The 17,944-nt window shown below is 60.3% G+C and overlaps 3 protein-coding genes across 8 annotated transcripts; 1 reads left to right on the top strand and 2 right to left on the bottom strand.

Moving 5' to 3' along the window:
* Positions 1–584: 584 nt before the first annotated feature.
* Positions 585–3,482, bottom strand: LOC134171839 (HLA class II histocompatibility antigen, DM beta chain-like). Its single transcript, XM_062634416.1, has 4 exons — positions 3,416–3,482; positions 1,971–2,243; positions 869–1,150; positions 585–761 (listed from the first exon to the last, which is right to left on the bottom strand). Exons 1-4 carry the CDS (start codon positions 3,459–3,461, stop codon positions 610–612), a joined length of 753 nt encoding a protein of 250 aa, XP_062490400.1. The 5' UTR covers positions 3,462–3,482; the 3' UTR covers positions 585–609.
* Positions 3,483–4,315: 833 nt separating this feature from the next.
* On the bottom strand, positions 4,316–6,357 carry LOC134171834 (class II histocompatibility antigen, M alpha chain). Its single transcript, XM_062634412.1, has 4 exons — positions 6,164–6,357; positions 5,820–6,074; positions 4,558–4,839; positions 4,316–4,473 (listed from the first exon to the last, which is right to left on the bottom strand). Exons 1-4 carry the CDS (start codon positions 6,231–6,233, stop codon positions 4,316–4,318), a joined length of 765 nt encoding a protein of 254 aa, XP_062490396.1. The 5' UTR covers positions 6,234–6,357.
* A 3,029-nt stretch (positions 6,358–9,386) lies between these two features.
* BRD2 (bromodomain containing 2) lies at positions 9,387–17,654 on the top strand. 6 transcript variants are annotated; one of them, XM_062634429.1, is made up of 12 exons: positions 9,388–9,596; positions 10,248–10,548; positions 11,519–11,656; positions 11,728–11,869; positions 11,951–12,159; positions 12,714–13,094; positions 13,176–13,304; positions 14,010–14,264; positions 14,395–14,537; positions 15,277–15,590; positions 16,174–16,296; positions 17,282–17,654. In XM_062634429.1, the coding sequence occupies exons 1-12, from the start codon at positions 9,568–9,570 to the stop codon at positions 17,410–17,412; spliced, it is 2,295 nt and encodes a 764-aa protein (XP_062490413.1). In that variant the 5' UTR covers positions 9,388–9,567; the 3' UTR covers positions 17,413–17,654. The 6 variants fall into 6 exon arrangements, with proteins under 6 accessions (XP_062490414.1, XP_062490413.1, XP_062490412.1 ...); XM_062634428.1 differs by having other exon boundaries at positions 9,389–9,596; positions 14,356–14,537; XM_062634432.1 differs by lacking the exon at positions 9,388–9,596 and adding an exon at positions 11,089–11,189 and having other exon boundaries at positions 10,418–10,548; positions 14,356–14,537.
* The last annotated feature ends 290 nt before the right edge of the window (positions 17,655–17,944 follow it).

A 17,944-nucleotide genomic window follows, 5' to 3' on the forward strand; every position in this document is an offset into this window, starting at 1 on the left:
GGGGCCGTTCGGGGCGGGTGAGCAACGAGGGAGACCCCAAACCCTGCTCCGGCCTCTCTGCGGCCCGTGATTGGCGGAGCCGCCCCGCGGCCACCAATGAGACCTCGAATCGCGGCTGACGTCATCGGGTGCCAGGCAGATCAATGGGAGGTGAGAAGTCAAATGGAGACGGGGGCGGGGACACACGACACCATAGGGGGACATAGGGGACCCCCCCAGCCCACCCCATAGCGCAGAGCAGGGCCCGTGCCCCCCCCTGCCCCACATCCCGGTGCCGAGCCCCATTGCCAGCACCACCACAAGGCCATGGAGCATCTTTATTGCCACCAGCACCGTGCATGGGGGGGTGTCCCCCCCCCCCCGGGGGTGAATGGTACCGCCGGGAGGGGACCATCCCGATGTCACCACTGCGAGGAGAAGTGGGGTGTCCTCAGATGCAGCCTGCAATGGGGACACAAACATGGGGGGCAGCAGAACGGGGGGGTCCATGGGGACAATGTGGGGGCACACACACACACACACAACGTGGCCTTACCTATGGGGTGGGTGTCACCTTCGAGGGGGGTGTAACCTGCAAAGGGGGTGAATGTGGGGTGAGGAGGGTCCGTGTCACCCCCAAAGCACTGTCCCCGTCCCCATGGTCTCACCCGGGGCCGGTGCCCGGTAGCGATGGAGCCCGAAGGCGAAGACCCCGATCCCCAAGAGCATCACCACGGTGGCCGCCACCACCTTCAACACCAGCGTGGGGGGCAACCCGTGACCTGGAGACGAGGGGGGGACAACAACACCGTGAGCTGATGTCACCCCCCCTACCCCCCCCATTGGGGTGACAAGGATAAGGGGGTGCCCCCCCCCAAACCTGACTCACCCCAATCCACAAAGAGGGGTTGGTCCAGGGCCGGGTGCTGCACGGAGCAGGTGAAGGTGTCCCCATGGGCCGGGGCCGCCTTGAGGCTGAGCTGGGTCTGGTAGGTGAGGTCCCCATTGGGGACAACGGGGGGGGGTTCGTCACTGGGGGTCACCGGGTCCCCGTTGTGCAGCCACAGGACAGTGACGGATGGGGGGTAGAAGCCCCACACGTGGCACGTGAGGAGCATGGGGTCAGAGGGGTCCCTGGAGGACGAGGAGGTGATGCGGACCTGGGGGGGGGCTGTGGGGAAGGGAGGACATTGACTGGCCTCATTGACCAACCCCATTGACTGGCCGTATAGACCAGCCCTGTTGACCATCCCCATTGACCACCCCCAATGACCATCCCCATTGACAGGACCTATTGAGAGTCCCCATTCACTACCCCCATTGATCGTCCCCAATGACCAACCCATTGACCACCCCCAATGACCATCCCCATTGACCACCGCCATTGACAGCCCTCATTGACCACCCCCATTGACCGTCCCCATTGACCACCCCCATTGACCATTGACCATCCCCATTCAATGTCTCCATTGACCATTCCCATTGACCATCCCCATTGACCATCCCCATTCAATGTTCCCATTGACCACCCCCATTGACCATCCCCATTGACCATCCTCATTGACCATCCCCATTGACCATCCCCATTCAATGTTCCCATTGACCACCCCCATTGACCATCCCCATTGACCATCCCCATTGACCATCCCCATTGACCACCCCCACTGACCATCCCCATTGACCACCCCCATTGACCATCCCCATTCAACGTCCCCATTGACCATCCCCATTGACCACCCCCATTGACCATCCCCATTGACCATCCTCATTCAATGTTCCCATTGACCATCCCCATTGACCATCCCCATTGACCACCCCCATTGACCATCCCCATTCAATGTTCCCATTGACCATCCCCATTGACCACCCCCATTGACCATCCCCATTCAATGTTCCCATTGACCATCCCCATTCAATGTTCCCATTGACCATCCCCATTGACCATCCCCATTCAATGTTCCCATTGACCACCCCCTTTCCCCTGCACCCACCACTGCCCAGGCCGCCGATGCTGTGGGGCCGCAGGCGGGTGCAGGCGCGTTCCCTCTCCCTCATCCTCTGCCTCCAGGCCGGGTTCATGCTCAGCGCCTGGGCCAGGGCCTCGGCGATGCCCCCCAGCTCCACAGGGGCGCAGGGCACGGCTCGCCCGGGGGCCCCAGGCTCATAGCACACCAGGGGGGCCCCATTGAAGCCCAGCGTGAAGCCGGGGACGGAGCCGTTGGGAGCCAGAGCGCAGGAGCCCCAGAGCTGCACCACGAAGGTGGCTGTGGAGGGGACATGGGGGCAGCTCTGGGGGGGTGAGTGCTGCCTGCAGCCCCCCACCTCTGTGCATGCATCCCAGTGCACCTCCATGCATCCCAGTGCACCTCCATGCATCCATCCCAGTGCACCTCCATGCATCCCAATGCACCTCCATGCATCCCAGTGCACCTCCATCCATCCATCCATCCCAATGCACCTCCATCCATCCATCCCAATGCACCTCCATCCATCCATCCTAATGCACCTCCATCCATCCCAATGCACCTCCATCCATCCATCCCAATGCACCTCCATCCATCCATCCTAATGCACCTCCATCCATCCCAATGCACCTCCATCCATCCATCCCAATGCACCTCCATCCATCCATCCTAATGCACCTCCATCCATCCATCCCAGTGCACCTCCATCCATCCATCCCAATGCACCTCCATGCATCCCAGTGCACCTCCATGCATCCCAATGCACCTCCATGCATCCCAGTGCACCTCCATCCATCCATCCCAATGCACCTCCATCCATGCATCCCAGTGCACCTCCATCCATCCATCCCAATGCACCTCCATCCATCCATCCTAATGCACCTCCATCCATCCATCCCAGTGCACCTCCATCCATCCATCCCAGTGCACCTCCATCCATCCATCCCAATGCACCTCCATCCATCCATCCCAATGCACCTCCATCCATCCATCCCAATGCACCTCCATCCATCCATCCCAGTGCACCTCCATCCATGCATCCCAATGCACCTCCATCCATCCCAGTGCACCTCCATCCATCCATCCCAATGCACCTCCATCCATGCATCCCAATGCACCTCCATCCATCCCAGTGCACCTCCATCCATCCATCCCAATGCACCTCCATCCATCCCCATCCCTCCCCGTTCCCATCTCTCCATCTATTCCCATCTCCCCATCAATCCAAACCCCTGAAGCCCTCTGAAATCATCACTTGGGGACCCCCAGGGCTAAGCCCCCCTCAACCGCCCCCACTGTCCCATAGGGCTGGGCCCCCCCAAACCATCCCCAATGTCCCATAGGGCAGAATGCCCCCAAACTTCCCCCAGTGTCCTATAGGGCTGCCCCCCCCCCCAAACCGCCCCTAATGTCTCATAGGTCTGAACCCCCCCACCCCGATCACCCCCAAATCCCCCTCTTCCGGCCCCCACCTGCCCCCGGGACCCCCAGCAGCAGCCCCAGCAGCAGCAGCAGCATCTCTGGGTCCTGCCGGGATCCTCCTGCCCCACATCCGTGGGTCACTGGGCAAGGCGAGTGACCCATCCGTGAGGCAGCCAATGAGAGCCCGCGTTGGATGCGCGTCATCAGTTGCCAGGACAGAAGATGCCGGCGGCAGCCACCGTCGGGACATCGCGTTAGTCGGGGTCTCTATTGGGGGGTGATGGACATGGGGGGGGCAAGGAGGGAGCGGGATGGGGAATGGGATCGGGACTGGGACCAGGACCAGGAGCAGGATCTGGACCAGGAGCAGATCCAGGACCAAGGACCAGATCCAGAAGTGGGACCAGGACCCACATCAGGACCAGGACCAGGACCAAGACAAGGACCGAATCCAGAACTGGGACCAGGACCCACATCAGAACCGGGACCAGGACCAGAACTGGGACCAGGAAAAGGACTGGATCCAGGCTGGGGACCAGGACCCACATCAGAACCAGGACCAGGACCGACAGCAGAACAAGGACAAGGACACGGAGCAGGATAGGACCCATCAGACACCAACAGATGAACCTGGACCACCCCTAAACCAGGTGGGTGCCGTATTCCTGCGCCACCGCGCCACCGGGGGTGACTCCGTGGGGGTTGAACCCTTATATCAGCCATTGGAGAAGCCACCACCGTGGCCGCATCCCACAGTGTGGAAACTGAGGCACAACACTGAGGAACCTCGTTTTGGAAGGGGGGGGGTTTGTGTAGCTCAACCCCATACCAGCCATCGGAGAAGCCACCATCACAGAGGATAACATAGCCATAGACAAAAGGGGTTTAATGCTGAATGGAGACAACCGGTGCCACCACCACCACCACCACCACCACCGATGGGGGTTGTGTCAACGGCACAGGGTTAACATCCGGCACCGTCCCGTCCTGCCCCACCACGCCGCCACCGCCATGGCGATGCCCATGAGAGCCAAGACCGTGCCCAAGGCCACGGCAGCGCCGCACAGCGCCGGCCACAACGTCTCGGTGTCACCCGTCTCCTGCGCCACTACAACGGGGGGACAACAACAACAATGGGATAGGAACAACCGAGGGTGTGTGTCCCCCCCCCCATTGTTGTCACCGCGCTCACCCCAATAGGCCACGGTGCTGCTGTTGAGGCCGGGGCTGGTGACGACGCAGCTGTAGATGGTCCCGGCGCCGGGGGTCACCCGGAGGTAGGAGAAGCGGGTGAAGGTGACGCCGTTGGTCACGGTGTAGCCGCTGTGGGTGACGCCGCGGGTGACGGGGACGTCGTCCGCCCTCCAGGCGATGTCCACGGCGGGGGGGGAGATGTTCTCCACCAGGCACACCAAGGTGTTGGGCTCGCCCAAAGCCGTGGGTCGCAATGGGAAGAGTTTGGCCACTGGGATCCCTGGGATGGGATGGGGGCAAAAGGGGGCGCTTGGGTTGGGGGGGGTGGGGGGGAGCTTTGGGGGGTGCCTCAAGGCAACCGCGTCCCGCGTCTCCAAGCCCTCCCCGTGAAATGTCCCGAATTGGCCCTTTTACAGCCCAAAATCGGCCCCAAAAGCAACGGGGGCGAAATCACTGTCCCCTTGGGGGCCACACCATGACCACCATGGCCGTGATGACCACGTTGACCCACCATAACCACAATGGCCATAGTGACCACCATGGCCATGATGACCTCAGTGAACATGACCATGACAACCATGATGACCACCATGACCATGATGATCACCATGACCATGACAACCATGATGACCACCATGACTATGATGACCACCATGACCATGACAACCGTGATGACCGCCATGACCACAATAACCCCTTGACCCACCATAACCACAGTGACCACGAGCATGATGACCACAGCGATCACTACGGTCACCATGACCATGCCAACCATGATCGCCACCATGACCATGATGACCTATCACAACCATAATGACCACGATGACCACCACGACCACAGTGCCCACCATGACCACAATAGCTTATCACAACCATAATGACCACAATTATCACCATGATGACCTATCACAACCATAACGAGCAGGATAACCTATTACAACCATAACGACCACAATGATCACCATGATGACCTATCACAACTGTAACGACCATGAAAACCTATCACAACCATAATGACCACAACGATCACCATGACCACAGGCCCACCAGGACCACAATGACCTATCACAACCATAATGACCACAACGATCACCATGACCACGATAACCTATCATAACCATAGCAATCACGATGATCACCATGACCACAATGACCATGATGACCACAATAACCTACCCTAACCATAACGACCATGATGATCACCATGATGACCTATCCTAACCATAACGACCACGATGACCACCACGATGCCCCCCGTACCCCTGGCCTGAGCCAGTTGCCCGCTGCTGATGTTGGTGAGGAGGACGAGCAGGCTCTGACAGAACTCCGCATCCTTCCGGACCAGCTCCGGCGCCTCCAGCTCCGGCGGCTCCGGCGGCAGCTCCGGCACGTGCCGCATCCAGGACGAGCCCGAGAAGTTGAACCAGAAGAGCTGGTCCGTGCCCAGGGTCACCGCCAGCCCCAGCGAGGGCTCATCCGGTTGGCAGAAGAGGACCTCGGACAGGACCTGGGGCTCTATGGGGAGAAGGGACAAGAAGGGGACAGGGATGGGGACAAGGGGGGGGACCCCCTTGCATTAATCCCCCCCCCCCCGGACCTCTCACCATCGGTGCCCGCAGCCCCCAGGGCCACCCAGAGGCACCCCGCTGCCACCAGCAGGGCCTCAGCACCCATCGCGATGGGACCCCTGGGTGCTACCGGGTGCCGGCCCCTCCACCAATAGGAGGCCGGCGCTGCGCTTGCGTCACTTGTCACCGGGCAGAAGAGCCCGCGGGGCCGCTCGGGTGCTGTGACAGCGCTGGGGACAGCGGGGACTTAATTAACAAGCGCTGTTAATTAGGGGGCACCCCTGCCCTATGGCCCCGCAGCCCCACACTGAGCGTTGATGCTATGGGGGGCAAAGCGCTTGCTGCGACGCCCCGCTGCACCCACTGCACCCCTATAGCAGCGTGTGCTGCACCCACTGCACCCCCGGGTACCCCATTGCAGCGTGAACTGCACCCCCTTATCAGCGTGCACTGCACCCCCATACAGCACCGCTGCATCGCTTTGTACCCCATAGCAGCACCACTGCACCTCTTTGCACCCCATAGCAGTACCACTGCATCCCTTAGCAGCACCCACAGCGCCGCTATAGTAGCGTGCACTGCACCCACTGCATTCCCTTGTACCCCATAGCAGCCTGCTCTGCATCCCCTTATCAGAGTGCACTGCATCCCCTTGTACCCCACAGCAGCGGCACTGCATCCCCTTGTACCCCACAGCAGCAGCACTGCATCCCCTTATACCCCAAAGCAGCATTACTGCATCCTCTGTACCCCACAGCAGCATCACTGCATCCCCTGTACCCCACAGCAGCATCACTGCATCCCCTTGTACCCCATAGCAGCACCACTGCACCCCGCGCACCTCCTCGCACCCCATAGCAGCACCACTGCATCCCTTGGCACCCCTTAGCAGCACCCACTGCGCCCCTATAGTAGCGTGCACTGCACTCACTTGCACCCCCATAGCAGCGTGCATTGGTGCCGCACGCCCCGAGTGGCTGCAGGGCGCTGCTGCAACCCCCTTCCACCCCCCCCACCCCTCCTTTTATGGGTGCTCCCATCATACCTGACCCCCCCTTGCCATGCAGCACCCCCTATGGGTGCCCCCACTGCTTGGGACCCCCATGGGTGCCCCCCCCCGTGTACCAGCGCTGTCGCTCTCTGTGTGCGTGTCCCCCCCATCACCTCCCGCAGGGCCGGCGTTAGGACCCTGCGGAGCCGCCAGGGCCCCCGCGGGGGTGAATGGGGGGGTGGTGGTGGGGATGAATGGGGCCGTGGGAGCCGCGGGGGCGCCACGTGACGGCGGGGAGCCAATCGGGGCGCGGGTGACGTCGCGCGCGGCTCCCTTTTCTTGCCCCAGGATGGGGGGTTTTGGGGCTTTTAAAGCTGCTTTTTTTACCCCAAAACGGGGTTTTTTTTGGGGGGGGGATATGAAGAGGGGCCGGGGGGGGGCGCGGCCCCATGGCTCAGGTGAGTGATGGGGGGGTGGGTGGGAAAGACCTCGCCCCCTCCCCCCCCCCTTCATTAGGGATTGGAGGGGTACGGGGGGGGTGGTCCTGCCCCTCTGACGTCATCGCCGCGGGCCAATGGGCGGCGAGAGCGGCGGTGACGCGGGAGGCGGTGGTTTTGGGGCGAAAAGCGCCATGTTTGGGTGTTCGCGCGGGGGCGGCGGGCAGGGCCCCAAGTGCTGTGTCACGGCCGGGGGGGGGGGCGGTGTGTGCGTGTGTGCAGGGACCCAACGAGGCCGCGGAGGGAGACAAGGGGGGCAAAAGCGGCTCTGCCCCATAGGGCGAAGGGACTTGGGGGTCCCGGCGCCGCCGTGGGCCCCTCCCGGTGGAGGCTGTGGGGGGTGGGGGGGGAGGAAGGAGCCGTGGGCTCAGGCCTCACCCTTGGATCAGGCGCTTTGCCGGCGCTGTCGGGCGCAGCAGCGCCGTGTCCGTGGGGGTCGCCCCATTGCTGAGGGGCTTAAAGGGGGCTCGGTGCTGCCTGCGGGGCCGGAGGGCCCGGGGGGGGGCGCGGAGGGGACCCCGGGGTAAAAAGGGGTGGGGGGGTGGGGAAAGGTGAGAAGGGGTCGGGGGTGCGATGGGACCCCCTCAAATTGGGGGGGGGGTGAAGGCCGGAGGTGGGGGGGGGGGGTCCCCGGTGGGGCCGGGGGTGTCCGAGGGGAGCCCGGAGCGCGGTGCTCATTGTCCGGCGGGCGCGCAAGATGGCGGCGGGGCTCCTTCCCCTCACACGCACACAACGGCCGCCAACGGCCGCTTCCGCCCGCCGGGCCCGCCCCCTCCGCGGGCCTTGCGGCCAATGGCGTGGCGAGGAGCGCGGGCGCCGGCCAATGAGCGGCGGCAGCGCCCGCTCGTCCGGGTGAGTCGCCGGGCGGAAAAGGGAGGTCTGCGGTTGGAGGAGAGGGGGCGGGCCTTGTGGGCGGGGCGGCGTTGACGGGCGTGGCGCTCGGCCAACGGCGTCGCGGCGCGTGGCGCGCGTCCGGCCAATGAGGCGGCGGAGGGGCGGTGGGGGTGACGTCAGCGGCGCCGCCGCCCAATGAGGGGCCGGCTCGTGTCTATATAAGGCCGGCCGGGGGCCGGGCGAGCGGCGCCATTTCGCTGGGACGGAGCAGCGAGCGGGTCGGGCCCGGTGCGCGCGCGCGGGGAGGGGTTGAAAAGGGGGGGGGGGGTTGAAGGGGGGGGGTGGGGGGGGTTGTTGGGGGGCGCGGCCCCGATCCGGATCCATCCCCCGCCTCCGCCGCTCCCGGACGGCTCCGCCGGACCCTCCCCGGCCTCCGTAGCGACCCCTGCCTGCGGCCGGCGGTGAGGGGCCCTCCCCTTCAACCCGGTTCTCTCTTCCCTCCCCCCTCCTCCTTCCCTTCCCAGTCTTCATCCGGGAGCCAAGATGGAGCCCGGCCGCTGACTCGGCCCCCGTCGCCATCCGCCTCCATCCGCCGCCGCCGCCGTCCTCATCCGCGCTGCCGGCTCTTAGCGACGCGACGAGGCTGATATTGACCCGATTTGGGGGGGGTCCGAAGAAAGGGGGACACCCCACAAGCAGCCCCCCATTCCCCCGGCTCCCTCCTTCCTCCCCGGCCGTTTTCCTCACCGTGTCCCCGCCGCCATCTTCTCCGCGCCCGTTCATGTGAAGGCCGCTGGATGCGCCCCACCGGACCAGCAGCCGCCGCCGCCGCCGCCGCTTGACGCCCGTCGTGCCCCGGGGGGAGCGGGGAGACGGCGCCCGCCTCGTCCGTCCCCGTGTCCCCCCGTCCCCTCCCCTCCCCGCTCCTTTCCCCGTTGGCCGGTGATGCGCTGACGGGGGTTGGCCCCCACCGGGCCGGTACCGGTTGAGCTCCCCCCCCCCACCTTTCCACCCCCGTTAATCCGGGCAAAGTGGGGGGGGCGTCGGAAGAGACGGCGGCGGCGGGAGGAGAAGAAGGAGAAGGGCCGGGCCCGCGGGCCTCGCACGCAGCCGCCGCGATGCTGCAGAACGTGAACCCCCAGAGCAAGTAGGTACCGGGACCGGGGGTGTAAGGGGTGGGGGGGATTGGGGAATGGGGTCGTTGTCACCCCACATCGGTGCCTGTTCCTGGGGGGACCGGGCACCAATGGCCAGCGGTGGTGGTGCTGTCCCGTTGGTTTGAATGGGGTCGTGGGGATCCCGGTTTTCCATGGGTTTTGTGGTCCCCTCGTCCCGGTTTTCCGCTGGTTGATGTTGTCCTAAATCATTGGGTTTTCACCCATAAATCGGGAATGGGGCATAGATACAGATCCCTTATGTTGTGTCCTATTCCTTCATGGATGGGTGATCATAACAGCACCAAACCCATGCCATGGTTCCACTTTGTTGGCATTGCTGTGATGGTTAAATCCCAATGGAAGCGATGACACCGGCACCAGCGGGTGTCAGTGGCACCGATGCCCTTTGTTTCGGAGGCTGAGCTTGGATCCGCAGCGAGCCCTTGGCTCTGCTTGCCCCGTTCCTTGGGAAGTCCATCCCCAAATCCCACCCTGGCACCCGGAGTCGCATCCGGCGCCGAGCCTGGGGCTGGGAACCCCATGACCCAACCGCTTGGTGATGCTTTTGGGCTGGTTTCTTCTCTTTTGGCTAAGCCATAACGGAGCTCTTTGGTTTAACCCTGTCCCTGCACCTTTTCCAGGCTCCTAGGGGAGAGCAACGCCGGGCTCATGGCTCTGGCTACGGAATCGACCCCCGGCAAGCGGATCCGCAAACCCTCCCTCCTCTACGAGGGCTTTGAGAGCCCCACCATGGCCTCGGTGCCGGCGCTGCCGTCTCCGCAGGTGAACCCGCCCCCCCCTGAGGTTTCCAACCCCAAGAAGCCCGGCCGGGTCACCAACCAGCTCCAGTACCTGCACAAAGTGGTGATGAAAGCCCTCTGGAAGCACCAGTTTGCTTGGCCCTTTCGGCAGCCGGTGGACGCCGTCAAGCTGGGGCTCCCGGTAACGCATTCCGACGGATAGGAATTGGGGGGGGGGGTGGGCATGTGGGGGGGCTGTTGGCGTGTGGAAGCGTGTCCCGGCACATGGCTCCGTGTGTGGATGGATGTGTGCGGCCCCATCGCCCCTCACGCGTGCAGGCAGGGGGTGTCAGGCACATGGGAGATGCCGCTTGGGGCATTTCCTTTTCCATCTTGGTTCCCCCCCCCACCTTGTCCCCATACAACCCTGAGAGTGCCACCGCCAGCGTTCCCAAGCCTTTTCCCAAGGAGATTTTGCCCTGTTTTCCGGGCGCCAGATCCCATCCCAACACCTCCCCTTATCCCCCCCCTCCCCATAGCCCCTCGTAGGCGTTGGGGCTCATCCTGGGGACGTCCTCCGAGCGGCTGCCACCTTTCCCCCTTTGCTCCCGTTATCCCTTCTAAAAAGCACGGATGCAACCACGCAGCCGCTCCTAGAGGTAAATCCGGACGTTTTCCCCCTCCCTTTACCCCCCCCCCCCCATTCCCACCTAATCTCTTGTGCCCTGAATGCGTTTTGCAGATGCCCATCCATGAGTTTGTAGAAGACATCTTGTGACCCCAAAATTAAACGCCAGCCCCCCCGTGTCTCGCCTGTGGCGCTCGAGGATTTAAAGCCCGGAGGTAATTTTTCCACGGAGGTTCTTTCTTGTTGCTCTTCCTTAGATTTTTTTTCCACACCCACCCCTTCCCTCCTTTTCCTTTCCCGGGATCATCGCGCCCATCCGGACACCGGCCTCCATCCAGCTCTCCCCATAGCGTAGGTTTTCCACCCCGCCAAAGGACACGTAGGGGGACGGTGGCACTCTCAGGGTAGGGAGCAAACCCCTATTTCCCCCCCCCCCCCTTCCTGCCTGCGTTTGGGTGCTTGTGTGAGAGCTGGTGTGTGAGCTCGGCGCCGGGTACCGGAGCTTCCGCCCTATCCGTGACCACCGCATCCCGTTATCCCATAGGATTACCACAAGATCATCAAGCAACCCATGGACATGGGGACCATCAAGCGGCGCTTGGAGAACAACTACTACTGGGGGGCTGCCGAGTGCATGCAGGACTTCAACACCATGTTCACCAACTGCTACATCTACAACAAGGTGAGAACCACCCCGACGCCACCGGCGTCGCCGCCTCGCCACAACCCTAACGCCCCTTTGGGCCCTTCCAGCCCACGGATGACATCGTGTTGATGGCCCAAACCTTGGAGAAGATCTTCCTGCAGAAGGTGGCTCAGATGCCACCCGAAGAGCAGGAGATCGTGGTGCCGGTGGCCAGGAACAGCCATAAGAAAGGAGCGTCGCGGGCGGCAGGTACCGCTCGCCGCGATGGGTGTTGTGGTGTCAGGGGTTGGTTTTGGGGGTTCCTAATGGGGTTCCTCGCCCCGTTTCCAGCCCTCTTGGCCGGCCTCACCGCCGCGCAGCAAGTCCCCGCCGTCTCCTCCGTGTCCCACGCCACCGTCTACAGCCCGAGCCCCGAAATCCCAACCACCATCGTCAACATTCCCCATCCGTCGGTCATCACCGCTCCGCTCCTCAAGTCCCTGCACTCGCCCGCGCCGCCGGTGCTGGCGGCACCGGCACCCACCCAGCCCGTGGCTAAGGTAGGGGTTTAGGGCGATTTCAGTGGATTTTGGGGGTATTTTGGGATTCGGTGGCATTTTGGGGGTATTTCAGTGGATTTGGGCGTTTTGGGGGTATTTTGAGGTTTTGTGGGATTTGGAGGTATTTCAGTGGATTTTGGGGATATTTTGGGATATTCTGGGGGCATTTTAGGGTTTTGGGGGGTTTTGGGGATGCATTGAGTTTTTGTGGGATTTTGGGGTATTTCAGTGGAATTTGGGATTTTGAGAGTATTTCAGTGGATTTGGGGATTTTGGGGGTATTTGGGGGTTTTGTGGAATTTTGGGGGTATTTGAGTGGAATTTGGGATTTTGAGGGTATTTCAGTGGATTTTGAGGTTATTTCAGTGGATTTTGGGATTTTGGGGGTATTTGGGGGTTTTGGGGTATTTGGGGGTATTTCAGTGGATTTGGGGGTATTTTGATTTTTTGTGGGATTTTGGGGGTGTTTCAGTGGATTTTGGTGGGTCTTGCAAAGCAGGGGAGTGTTCCCCATCCTCATTTTGGGGTGTTTTTGGGGGCGGGGTGGGGGGCAGAAGAAGGGCGTGAAGCGGAAAGCGGACACCACCACCCCCACCACCACGGCCATCATCGCCACCAGCGGCGGCGGGGGCGAATCCTCGCCTTCGGCCACGCTGTTGGAAAGCAAAGCGGCCAAAATCCCGGCGCGGCGCGAGAGCGGGCGCCCCATCAAGCCCCCCCGGAAGGATCTGCCCGATTCCCAGCAGCACCAGACGTCCAAAAAGGGGAAGCTGTCGGAGCAGCTCAAGTACTGCAATGGGATCCTCAAGGAGCTGCTCTCCAAGAAGCACGCAGCCTACGCTTGGCCCTTCTACAAGCCCGTCGATGCCTCGGCTCTGGGGCTCCATGACTACCATGAGATCATCAAGCACCCCATGGACCTCAGCACCATCAAGGTGTGGGGCTGGTGGGGGGAGGCAGGAGTAGGGTTTTGGGGTGGTTTCAGGCTTTCCTCACCGATGGTTTCCCTCCCGTAGCGGAAAATGGAGAACAGGGATTACCACGACGCGCAGGAGTTCGCTGCCGACGTCCGGTTGATGTTCTCCAACTGTTACAAGTACAACCCCCCCGACCACGACGTGGTGGCCATGGCACGCAAGCTGCAGGTGAGCTGAGGTCGGGTGCGTGGGTGCCCTTGGTCCCATTGTCCACTCTGGTCCCAGTGTCCTGGTCCCATCTTCAGGGATAAGACTCCAATGTCCTGGTCCCCACGGACAAGACACCAGTGCCCAGTCCCATTCCCAGTGTCCTGGGGTCTGATGTTCCTGTTCTAGTCTCTAGTCCTGATGTCTTTGTCTCATTATCCAGTCCCATCCCTGTTATCCTGGTGTCTCATCCCTAAGGATAGAACAAGACACCGATGTTTGGGTCACAGTGTCCCTGTATCCTATCCCTACCGATAAGACCCTATTTTGGTGTCTTGTCTGATCCTGGTGTCCAGTGTTCCTGTTCTAATGTCTAGTCCTAATGTCATTGTCCCAGTATCCAGTCCCATCCCTGTTATCCTGGTGTCTCATCCCTAAGGATAGATCAAGATACCGATGTTTGGGTCCTGGTGTCCCTGTATCTTATCCCTACCAATAAGACCCTATTTTGGTGTCTTGTCTGATCATGGTGTCCAGTGTTCCTGTTATAATGTCTAGTCCTAATGTCGTCCCAGTATCCAGTCCCATCCCTGTTATCCTGGTGTCTCATCCCTAAGGATAGATCAAGACACGTTTCCAGGGACACGACAGGACCTTGGCGCCCTTGAGGCGTCCCCATTGCCCTTTGGTGCCCCCCACTGACCCCCATCCCTGCCTCTCCCGCAGGACGTGTTTGAGTTCAGCTACGCCAAGATGCCGGACGAGCCGCAGGCCGCCAGCCCGCCCTCGGTATCGGCTCCGCTTCCCGGCGCCCTTTCCAAATCCACCTCGGAAGAATCCTCCAGCGACGAGGATGACGACGAAGACGACGACGAGGACGACGAAGACGACGAAAGCAGCAGCGAGAGCTCCTCGGAGAGCGAGGAGAGCTCCGACTCGGAGGAGGAACGGGCCAACCGCTTGGCTGAGCTGCAGGAGCAGGTGAGGAACCGGAACCGGTGCCGGAGCCGGACCGGAGCCGTTGCCCGGTGCCCACCTCACCCCCCCCTCCCCGTGTCCATCCCCCCTGCAGTTACGTGCCGTCCACGAGCAGTTGGCTGCCCTCTCGCAGGGCCCCGTCTCCAAACCCAAAAGGAAGAGGGAGAAGAAGAAGAAGAAGAAAACGGAGAAACACAAAAAAGGGGGAGACGAGGAAGCGCGGCTGAGGCAGGCGCAGCTCCGCCGGGCACGGAGAGCCGCCGCCGGCGGCACCCGGTGAGGACGTGGAGGGGGAAAGGGCGGGGCTTGGGACAGCTTGTCACAGTTTATCGTGATTGGGGACTATCACGATAGCTTATCGCAGTTTATCGCTATTGGGGACTGTCGCAAGAGTTTATTGGGGAGTATCGTGACAGCTTGTCAGAGTTTATTGTGGTTGGGGACTATCACAAGAGTTTATTGGGTTTATTGGGGATTATCATGATAGTTTATCATAGTTTATCGCGATTGGGGTCACAAGAGTGTATTGGGGTTTGCTGGGGACTACCGTGACAGCTTGTCACCGTTTATTGTGATTGGGGAATATCACAAGTGTCTATTGGGGTTTACTGGGGACTATCGTGACAGCTTGTCAGTTCATCGTGACTGGGGACTATCACAAGAGCTTACTGGGGACTGTTGTGATAGTTTATCATAGATTAATGAGATTGGGGGGTTGAGGTAGGAAAAATGAGATTTTGGGGGCTTAGTTTGGAACTTCTGGAGTGTGTTTTGAAAAATTTGGACTTTCTGAATTGTTCTGGTGAAAATTGAAGTATTTTGGAGGGAAAGCGTGGTTTTGGGGCAGGAAAGTTGATTTTGGGGTTTTGTCTGAAATTGAAGGGGTTTGGGGCATGGAAATTGGGTGGATTTGGGGTGAATTTGTGGTTTATGTGAAATGGGGGGTGGTTCTGGTGGGAAAGCCCTCGTTTCTGGTGGGGAAAAGGGGGTTTTAATCAGTGATTTCTCCCATCAGGAACTCGAAGAAGGCGGCGAAAGCGGCGCTGCCGCCGCCGCCGTCGGCGCTCTACGACTCGGAGGAGGAGGAGGAGAGCAAGCCCATGACGTACGACGAGAAGCGCCAGCTCAGCCTGGACATCAACAAGCTGCCCGGGGAGAAGCTGGGCCGCGTGGTGCACATCATCCAATCCCGGGAGCCCTCGCTGCGGGATTCCAACCCGGAGGAGATCGAGATCGACTTCGAGACCCTCAAGCCCTCGACGCTGCGGGAGCTGGAGCGCTACGTCCTGTCCTGCCTGCGGAAGAAGCCGCGCAAGCCCTACAGCGAGAGTGAGACAGGGCCCCAGGGCGGCCTTTGGTTGAGCATGGGGTTGAGTTGGGTTGGGTTGAGGTGGTGGGTTGGTTGGGTGCAGGCCATTAGGCCGTTGGGTTGAGGAGCTGGGTGTTGTGTTGGTTGGGTGCAGGCTGTTGGGTTGAGTGGTTGGGTGCAGGCCATTGGGATATTGGGTTGAAGGGTTGGGTGTTGGTTGGGTGTAGGACATTGGGTTGAGGAGTTGTATGTTGGATTGGTTGGGTGTAGGCTGTTGAGGGGTTGGGTTGATCAGGTGTAGACCATTGCGCTGTTGGGTTGAGGGATTGGTTTGGTTGTGTGTAGGCCATTGGGCCATTGGGTGTTTTTGGGGGGGGCTGGTTGGTTGGGGGGTTTCCCATTGGGTGGTTGATGGTTGGATTGGTTGGTTGGCCATTGGTTGAGTGCTGGCTGAGGGGTCGGCCATTGGTTGTTTCGGGGTGGTAGATGGGGTGTTGTTGACCATTGGGTGTTCATTGTTTGGCTGCTGGATGGCCATTTGGTTTTGGGGTGATTTGGGGCTATTTTGGGGTCCCTTTGACCCCCCCCATGTCCCCTCCGCAGCGTTGAAGAAGCCGGTGGGGAAGACGAAAGAGGAGCTGGCGCTGGAGAAGAAGCGGGAGCTGGAGAAGCGGCTGCAGGACGTCAGTGGGCAGCTCAACTCGGCCAAGAAACCCCCCAAGAAGGGTGAGCGCCTGTCGCGATAGGTCACGGGCGGGTTATCGCAGCCTGTCGTGATAGCGCAGAGCAGGCTATTGCCCGCTATGGGGTTTTATCGGGGTCTGTTGTGAGTTTAGCACAGTTTAGTGCGGTTATCGTGACAGTTTGTCACGACAGGCAGTCGGGAATGACCACGATAGTTTATGGGGGTTTACGTGGGACTGTTGCAACAGTTTATTGCTGTTCAGTGGGATCTGTCGTGACAGTTGTTCAGGGACTGTCACAGCCGTATGCTGGGGTGTATTATAGTTTATTGCAGACTATCGCGATAGTTTATTGGGGTTTATCACAGGTTGTCGAGGTCTGTTGTGCCAGTTTGTCACCATAGTTGACAGGAGACTATCACAATGGTACTGGGGTACATCACAGCTTATCCAGGCCTGTCGTGCCACTTTATCATGATAGTTGACAGGAGACTGTCACAATGGTACTGGGTTTATTGCAGCTTATCGGGGACTGTCATGACAGTTCATCACAGTAGTTAATTGGAGACTATCACAGTGTATCGCGATTGGGGACTGTCACAAGGGTTTATCGGGGACTATCGTGACAGTTTATCACAATTTATTGCGATTGGGGATTATCACAAGAGTTTATTGGGGTTTATTGTGGACTATTGTGACAGTTTATCACAATTTATCGCGATTGGGGATTATCACAAGAGTTTATTGGGGACTATCGTGAGGGTTTATCACAATTTATCGTGATTGAGGATTATCACAAGAGTTTATTGGGGGGTTTATCGATTGAAGATTATCACAAGAGTTTATTGGGGACTATTGAGGGGACAATTTATCGTGATTGGTCACAAGAGTTTATTGGGGCGACTGGGGACTCGTGGTAGTTTTGCGACAGTTTATGGCCGTTTACCAGGGTTTTTGAAGCTTTTCTCGACGTCTGTCGTGCCGTATCGCGACAGAGGCCTCACCCCTCTGTTTTTGGCCCCCCATAGCCAGCGACAAGGCCGAGTCCGCCCAGCACGTGGCCGTGTCCCGCCTGAGCGCCTCCAGCTCCAGCTCGGACTCGAGCAGCTCCTCCTCCTCCTCTTCCTCCTCGGACACCAGCGACTCCGACTCGGGGTGACGGGGATGATGACGCCATCGATGACGTCAGCGGGATACAACCCCTCCCTTCCCATTCCCTTCCTTTTCTCCTCCTCTCCCCGCCCCGCCCCCCCTCCTTCCCACCCCCTCAGCGATGGGATTGGACAGAAATGGATCTGTGGGACCGGACTGAGCCCCTCCCACCCCACAGCCCCTCCCCCAACCAAAAGGGGGCGGGGTTAAGGGGGAGCCCCTCCCACACACAGCCCCTCCCCCAACCAGATGGGGGCGGGGTTAAGGGGGAGCCCTTCCCCCACCACATGGACTTCAAGGGGGGAGGTGGTGTTTGGGGGGGAGGGGCATGATGGGGTGGCCCCTCCCCCACCCCACTCCCCCCAGGTTTTACTGTTTGGTTGGTTTTTTTTTTTTAGTTTGGTTTTTCTTTGGATTTTATTTTTTTCTGTGAATTTTGGGGTACTTTGGGAGGGGCGGGGGGGGGAGGGAAATTGGGGGCGTTTTTAAGAAGAAAAAAATTTGCAAAATTCAAAAAAAAATTCAAAAATCTTTTTAAA

Source organism: Pezoporus occidentalis, unplaced genomic scaffold, assembly GCF_034315485.1.
Source record: "Pezoporus occidentalis ecotype Australia unplaced genomic scaffold, CSIRO_AGI_Poc_V1 ctg425, whole genome shotgun sequence".
NCBI classification, from domain to species: Eukaryota; Metazoa; Chordata; class Aves; order Psittaciformes; family Psittacidae; genus Pezoporus; species Pezoporus occidentalis.